The sequence below is a fragment of the Patagioenas fasciata genome, chromosome 19, assembly GCF_037038585.1.
Source record: "Patagioenas fasciata isolate bPatFas1 chromosome 19, bPatFas1.hap1, whole genome shotgun sequence".
NCBI lineage: Eukaryota > Metazoa > Chordata > Aves > Columbiformes > Columbidae > Patagioenas > Patagioenas fasciata.
The window spans coordinates 14,221,449-14,229,124 of record NC_092538.1 but is presented as its reverse complement, the minus strand read 5'-3'; the positions used below and the strand labels follow the sequence as shown (position 1 = coordinate 14,229,124).

At 58.0% G+C, this 7,676-nt stretch overlaps 1 protein-coding gene across 1 annotated transcript; it reads right to left on the bottom strand.

The window, feature by feature from the left end:
* Window positions 1-218: 218 nt before the first annotated feature.
* LOC139829420 (uncharacterized) lies at window positions 219-6,662 on the bottom strand. The gene is made up of 5 exons (XM_071816909.1): window positions 6,546-6,662; window positions 5,890-6,046; window positions 4,771-5,027; window positions 1,612-1,773; window positions 219-1,289 (listed from the first exon to the last, which is right to left on the bottom strand). Exons 1-5 carry the CDS (start codon window positions 6,660-6,662, stop codon window positions 978-980), a joined length of 1,005 nt encoding a protein of 334 aa, XP_071673010.1. The 3' UTR covers window positions 219-977.
* Window positions 6,663-7,676: the final 1,014 nt, after the last annotated feature.

Here is a 7,676-nt window from a genome sequence, read left to right as displayed (position 1 = left end):
ATCCATATATTCCTTAGCTGCTTAGATTCACCTAAGAAGAGGCAAGCCATTCTTGTTGACCGTTGGCCAACCTCACGCGTGGTGCCATGAGAAAGGCACAGCTGTTTAGAGTGTAAATGGCAGTAGGAATTACTCCTATGGAGGCAAAGTCAGGATGCCCAAAAATCAGGGCTTTTCAGGAAAAAATATCCCACAGAGGTCTGACAAATGGGCCCGATCTCTCGTAGCGCGGTTAAGCCTGCCTGGGCTCTGCCAGCATCGCTGACACCCGCTGCGTGGAGTCCCCACAGAGCACGGGCAGGGTGAGGGTGCCCAACAGCCAGCAGTTTCGAACTTCCTTCCCTCCTGCCACACAGCCGCTCTCAGGCCCCTGTGACACGCTTTATGCCAACCCAGGGGTCCGCAGAGGAGCTTTCGGAGGTGTCCCCATCCCACCTCGGCTCCAGCCTGCCTTTCCTGCCAGGGGCTGTGGAACAAAAGGGTCGGGAGCCCCAGCAGAGCTTTGGCAGAGCCCAGCTGCCCGCCATGGCTTTCCTCTCCCCAGGCACGGCTCCTGCCTGGGGTGCCATTGTCCCTGTGGCACACGGTGGTTCCTGCACAGCTCTGGGCGCCCCGCAGTGCCCTGGCTGGGCGAGCCCCCGGATGCTTTCCCCTGCAGCTCGGCTCCCCAGGGTGCCCAGGCTCTTCCTCCTCCTCCTCTTCCTCCTCCTCCTCCTTCTCCTCCCGCTCCTGTCCGGGATGTGCAGCTGCGGCAGGCTCCGTGCCAGGGACGCGGGGTGCAGGGGCACAAAGAGCAGGGCCGCAGCCGAGCCGGTACAGCAGAGCCTTGGGGAGGGCTGCCCTTGGAGCAGGGCTGAGGCTGAGGCTCCAGCCCTCTTCCCTGCAGTGGCCTTTCCCTGCGCCACTGCCCAGCGCAGCTTCCACAGCCACCAAGGAAACACCCACAGTGTCAGACCCAGCGGTTTGCAGGTGGGGCTTTACTGAACAGAAGGGAGAGCTGGTGTCAGCAGCCTGGCTGGCCGGCACTGGCGCTCGTCACGCCGGAGGAGGCTCTTGCTGGACGTGTCTCTCGCGAGCCTCAGCGCCTGAGACGGTCTCCTGGCACTGGCCGACGTGGAGTAGATCTCGTACCGCTTCTGGGGGACGCTGTTGTCCTCAGGGACGCTGGGGGGCTCTTCTCCGGCCTCTTCCCAGCCCTCCATGTTCATCTCCAGCAGGTCACAGCTGGACTCGTCTGACTCCACGCTGCTCGAGGAGCTGTCTGAGGAGCACTCGGGGGAGCTGGATTCCTGCACAGGAGGAGACTCTCATACAACAGCCCTGCACCCGGAGGGTGCTGCTTCCCAGCACGCAGACCCCAGAACACTTCTGAATGGACCACACGGGACGGGGAGAGCCGGGAGAAGGAGCTCAGCAGGCCCTGGGGTGACCTCTGAGTGTCACCAGGGTTTCACTGCAACTCTGTGTCCCCCTTCTTGCTCAGGAAGGGCAGCATCACCCGCCCGGTTCTGCTGCAGCAAGGCTGCTATGACGGCTTGGGTACCAGGGTACTTTGCAGTCTCAGCCGCCCCACGGGAGAAAGTGCTCTTTTTCTGCAGGAATCCCAAGTACCTGGCTCCTCTGCATCTCCTTTGGCTTTTCTCCATTTCCTTCCACATTGGGCATCTCCTCTTCTGCCTCGGCCTCTGCCAGCTCTGTTTCCTTCTCTTCCTGTTCTTCCAGGTATTTCTGGATATACGGTGGAAGCTGCTCCTCCTTCTTCTCCCATTTATTCTGGGGGACAAACAAAATGCAATAGCAGGCAGCATTAGCCTTCCCTGCCACGGCTGAGCTGTTTTCCTTCCTTCCTTCCTTCCTTCCTTCCTTCCTTCCTTCCTTCCTTCCTGCCTGCCTGCCTGCCTCCCTCCCTCCCTCCCTCCCTCCCTCCCTCCCCCCCTCCCTTCTCTTCTGCCTTGCTGTCCACGCTGGTTTGCTCCCAGGTTCCCGCAGGCTCCACCGAGGAGCCCGTCTGGAATGACCAGGGAGATAAGCCACCACTGGGCTACAAACCAGCCGGCAGCTGGCGAGCCCAGACAAGCCCTGCAGTCACCTGGCCGACAGAAACGGCCTCAAGTGAGGGCTCTGGGGGTGTTTCCAGGCTACTGGAAGTGACAAGTATATTCTCAACTGACAGTGACCCGCCTCCCTTCAAGCAAACACCAAAGCAACTGGTCAGTGGTCCCGTGAACACCCAGTGAAGAATCTTGTGAGCACTGGCACGTGTGGAGCAACGCTGCTCTACAGTCCAGTACGATGTGCTCCTGCAGCATCCGGTGTCGGGTACCTTTTCTCTCCTCTCAATGGCTCTGGCTATGAAGTCCACTTCTCTGGGTGCAAGCAGAGGCGGTAGCTTTCCTTTCTCCTCCTTTTCCTTCAAGCAGCTCCTCTGGATGACCGGTAGCTGCCTGCAAAGACACAACAGGGCGTGTTGGCAGGAGCGCAGGAGGAGCTGGTTCTGCATCCTGTGCTTCCAGGTGGCGCACCTGCTTCTGCAGCAGAACGTGCTCTGCTCGCATCCTTGTGATCAAGTCCCCAGGCACAGAGAAGACCCCAAGCTGTCAGCCTCGGATGTGCCCAACAGCCCCCCCTGCAACCCAGGATGCCCAGGTCTCGGCCCTCTCTTGCTGGAGCAACCAGAGGAACAGGGTCCTGTGCCCGGAGATAGCGCTATGCCCTGTACGGGCAGGTTGGGCGCTGGGGACACAGTGTCAAAGGGAGGAGGACACGACCCCACGAGAAGGGCCATCCTGCCACTGGGCTCTGCGTAAGACAGGCGTCAGCGTAGAAGAGGCTCCTGGTTGCTCAGGGCAATCCTCTGCAGTAACTAACTGCAGAACTCTGTTCTCAGCAAACAGAAAGGCCAGGCTCATTTCAACCTGAAGGGAAAGCCAAAATGACCTTCTGCTCCTGGAATCAACCTTTGCACTTGGTTACTCAAGAGATCTGCACATCGGAAGGGAAGAAAGAAATAGTGGTGCCAGCAGAGTCTGCCAAGAAGCTACAAGACACTGCCATGACCAAGAAACCATGAGTTAGTGGGACATGGGAAAAGCGCACTTGGGGTGTTTCCAGGAGAAACGTCTCGCTCCCACAGAGGCCGGAGCAGGGGGTCACGCTCACCCATTTATGCGAGTGTCTCACCTGGCGCGAGGCTCACTCCCCTCAGCTTTCTGACCCTGCTCCGGCTTCACAGTCAGGGCAGGTAACCGATTTGGAGGAAGCCTTGCTCGACGGAGGAGGCGCTTCTCGGCAGCATCCTCTAGAAACGGGAAAGGAGACGGTTCTTCAGAACAGCATCTCGGTGTTGTTCTGGGAACCGGGTGCCACTTGTGTGCCAGTTCCAAGGAGAGTGACGTGCGGGTCTGCTCAGGGCTGTGGTAACACTGGGGAAGGTGGTCCTTTTCATCCCTTTGGGGGAAAGCCATGTTTCCTGGGAGGTCTTAGGCCTTTTCTGACACTGTTTTAACATCCAACGCCCCATGCCTACAGTGCACCGTTATTCCCTGGGGAAGACTGTTTGCATGGCTTTCTCTCATCGGTGTGCTGAAACGGGGGGTTCCATGGGAGATACTCGTGCTGTCCAGGAGCCATTCTAGGGAGGGGAATCATTTATCTCAAGGGAATCCGGCTCTGGGGTTTCTGCATTGGTCCCGTGCACACAGATTTGCTGCTGGGGCAGGTTCACACCACAGGCCATCACCTTTTCCCTTCACACATCCTTTCAGGTCTATCAGCGCTGGCATTTTCGGCACGGTCTCAAGTTGGTACCTGGAAGAGCAAGAAGGTACCAGGCTGAAGAAAGGACACCACATTGTTTCCCAAGGCAGCCCAACCCGGAGGGCTGCAGTAGAAACTCCAGTGCCGGGAGGGCTAGGTGAGACCCCGTCAGCCTGTGCCCACTTTTTTCCATCCTTCCCGTGAGAATGGCCGTCCTCCCACAAAACCCCCTTGCTGCTTCTGGGGAAATGATCCTGCTCACAGTGCACATGGAGAGCAGAATATTATCTAGTGCTCTGATTTTCTAACACCCTTTCGAATTCTGATCTTGCCCTCCAAGTTCCTTGTAGAGCCTTGCAGATTAACGTTTCCGGACCTAAGAGCAGTCTCTCCCACAGAGGAAAGAAAAGGAGCAGGAGAAACGTAGTGGGAAATGTTGCCTAAATGCGTCTCTAGCTCCACAGTAGGACAGATGCATAAGCCGTGCCACTGTCCCACGTTCCTCCAAGTGAAGTCAAACATACCATGGCAGGACGATAACACGTCCAGAGGAGGTCTGGGAAGCAGCGGTGTCATGGCGTGAGATGACTGAGTCCCTCATCTCCGGCATCTGCAACGAGGACAGAGACGGATGACGGGAGGAGCGGACACTGGGAAGGGCCGGCTGCTCGCTCCGCCTCAGCCCAGCGCCAGCAAAGAGCCAGAGCCGCCCAAGGGCTCTGGGCTCAGCAAGCCTTGCTCTGCCTGTGCCTCTGCTCCCGGCCCCCAGAGTGGGGCACGCAGCGCTCCGCGCCATCAACGCCGGCCTTTTCTCGCAAAGTGCAGCTCCTCTGGGGGTGGCTCTTGCAAAGCCAGGCCATTGCACGCCAGGGAGGTGCTCTGCAGAGAGCCTGCTGTGCTCTAGAGCTCCAGGAGCCCAGGTGACTGAACAAGGCATGGTCGGCCAGGGGAAAGCAGCCCCCAGAAAGCATTTCAGAAGCAGCAGGAGTGGGGCTGGGAAAGTGAAAATCCTACCTCGAGAAGAGCTTGCAGCATCTTGCCAGTGCCATTCAGCCTTTCCAAAAAGTGTAAGTAAAATCTCTTTTTTATCTCTTTTCCCTCGGCAATCAGCATGCCCACGTCCCTCCAGATGATGGCAACGTTCTTCCTGTTCTCTAGGCAGGCATGGAAAAGGTGCGTGGTCCTTTCCATGTAGAGCTGCACGGTGCCCTCAGAGACAGCGTTCTCTGAGGCTATCTCAGCATACGGCAGTTGTTCGAAATCTTGATGGCCTGAAAGACAAGAGAAGAGGAACACATGAGCTTGCAGACCTGCTGGGCAGGCTACAATCAAAGGTCTGCAGCCTCCAGGCCCTCGGGCAACACTTTGGTACTGGGCTGTCTGGCTGGGCCAGCGCCTCTGAGGAGACGCTCGGCTTGTCCCTTCCTCTTAAAGTGGACAGTGAGGTGCGGAGCAGACAGCTGTGGTTTCTCTGATACAGAAAGGGAAACAAAGAGTCTTAGGCACTTGGTGGGAAGAAGAGTGACTGCGGGACAAAGTGGGGAGATAGGCACCAGGTCCCAGGGCAAGCTGGAGGGTGCCAGCCCACACTCGGTGCTGTCTTTGTCTTTAGAGAGAAACGCACCCCAAACACAGCCCCAAGCTCTGGGTGCTCCCCAGGGTCCCACAACAGCTGCCCCAAAGGCAGTAGTGACTAGAAGGCGCAGGTGTCGCCGTCACTGGCTTTTGGAAGGAACCATCTTACCCCCCTGGGTTTCCCCTGCTTTTCCCCCGTGCAAGGAGGCTGAGGGAGCTGGGAAGAGCCCCGGCATTTGCCTGGAGGAGGTCTAGTGCAGCGGAAAGGGGGAGCAAGAGTTGAAGCATCACAGAACCAGAAGACACCACACCAAGGAAGCTGTGAGGGAACCTGTTGTTGAAGCAGGACAAAGAGAGTGCGCTCTTAGCTGTATTGTCCGCTGGTGATTCTTTAAAACAAACAGCTAGGCAGGGTCCTTTCACAGCCGGCTGGTTTTGTCGAGTGAAGCTCTTGGCAGGACCGCGGTGGGTGGCTGGTACTCCCCTCAGTCACCTCTGGGGAGCAGAGCACCCCTCCCCACCCTGCTCAAGGGCCAGCGCCGCTTTCACGCTGCTTACCAGGGAAGTCTTTGCAACCATAGCGGAGCTCATGGTCCTGCACAACAGCCTTTTCAGGTCGAAACACGGGTCTCTCCACGATCACCAGATCCTGCTCGCTGAGGGCTACTCGCTTTCTGACAACCGCAAAAGTCCCGATTCCGGGAATGCGGACAGCCTGGAACAGAGGAGATGGCGGATGGGAAGAAGTCTTGGAGGGGCAGACGGGTGACTTGTCAGAGGAGGCTGATGGCGTTTAGTGCCCTGCCCTGGCCTGAGGCACAAAGGAGCAAGATGGGCTCCTTGGGAGAACACAAACAGGGGCTGCGCTTTTCCCTCTCACCCCCCTTCAGCTACGAAGAACCAAATAGGTGAGGGAAAGCTGACAAACACCCTCTGGCTCAATCAGATAGAAGGCAGGGGGTTCCCACGCTTGGAATAAATCCAGATGTGTCCCAGGCTTCCAGGTTTTCACATGCAACTCTGACGGGGGGACCTTCTTGTACATCTGAATGGACAGAGAAGGTGTCCATGTCACTGTGTGCATTGCAGTGTCGTGCTGGGGCGTTGCTCCCGCTTTCAACGCAGGGGAAGAACAGCTGCACCCCATGGCAAAGGGCTGTCAGGACTTGATCAGCGTTCATCAGGGTGTGAGGGGAGAAGGAGGTAAGGCCCACCTGGTGGAGAGCCAGCTGCAGGCTGAGGTGATACGATGTGCTGGCCCAAATCTTAGTGAACTCTGGAAAAACAAGGGAAAGACCTGTCATGCTCTGAGGCAGCAAGCTCAAGACCATTCGGCCCACTCCTGTCCAAGGAGCGATGCATCTTTCACTCAGGCATTTCAGGTGGTCTCTCTCCAGCCCGGCAAGAACCAAAGGACACCTCATGCTGCCTCCAAGGGGCTCCTTTCCTTGCAGGTGCAGCTCTCCAGGGTGTGACCCACTCCCACGGGAAGCCGGCAGTGCTTTGCCATGCCCGCGGGGGCACGGGGCTGTGCTCCACGCGGCTCTCGGAGGCTCAGGGCAGGCCCTGGTGTCTCCCCAGCAGGGGCCAGTTTTGCCGGGTCACATCTCTGAACACACAGAGCCCACGTGGCCCACGAGCACCTTCAGCTCTTCCATTCAGACATGAGCTCAGCGTGGGCAATGCCCAGCGCCAGGCAAGGGCAGCCCTTTGGGGTCAGGGGTTTCTGCCTGGGCTGCCCCAGGAAGGCAGGGGCCACGTCAGGAAGGGAACCAGGAGCCCTGGCTGCCACATCAGCCCCTCAGCCCTTTGGGATGGTCAAGCAGGTCCCTCCTTGCAGTCACCACTCCTGAGCAACCACCCCCCACAGTCCTTGGGTTTCCATCCTGATTTCAGAGATGTCCTTGACCCAGACACACATGTGAAATTGGGCCTGAAGGCCTTACCATAACGCTCGAGCTTCTCAATAGTTGGGCTCAGGTGAGGCTGCAAGAAGAGCTGTCTTGCCATCTTAGTTCCACTGCTGCTTCAAGTCAACAACTGCAGCAAGTGGCTGGACAATGGCTTTACTGCTTCTCCTTGTCCTCCTCCTTCTCCTCCTCCTCCTTCTCCTCCTCCTCCTCCTCCTTCTTTTTCTCTTCTCCTCCTCCTCCTCCTTCTCCTTCTCCTCCTCCTCCTCCTTCTCCTTCTCCTTCTCCTCCTCCTCCTCCTTCTCCTTCTCCACCTTTCACACTCCTTGGTGCTGTCGTGCTCCCTCTCTCCGCCTTCTCCTCCTCACTGCAGAGCAGCTACTCCAGAGCAGAGCGGTGGCGAGAGCAGCTCTCAGCACTTGGAGTCGACTCGGC

Coding starts and splice junctions, on each gene's coding strand:
- LOC139829420 (XM_071816909.1), bottom strand. CDS start 6,662: ATGGTCTTGAGCTTGCTGCCTCAGAGCATGACAGGTCTTTCCCTTGTT. Junction 6,047..6,545: donor TGCAGCTGGCTCTCCACCAG/GTGGGCCTTACC, acceptor CCTCTGTTCCAG/GCTGTCCGCATTCCCGGAAT. Junction 1,774..4,770: donor TGCTGCAAGCTCTTCTCGAG/GTAGGATTTTCA, acceptor TTTGTCCCCCAG/AATAAATGGGAGAAGAAGGA.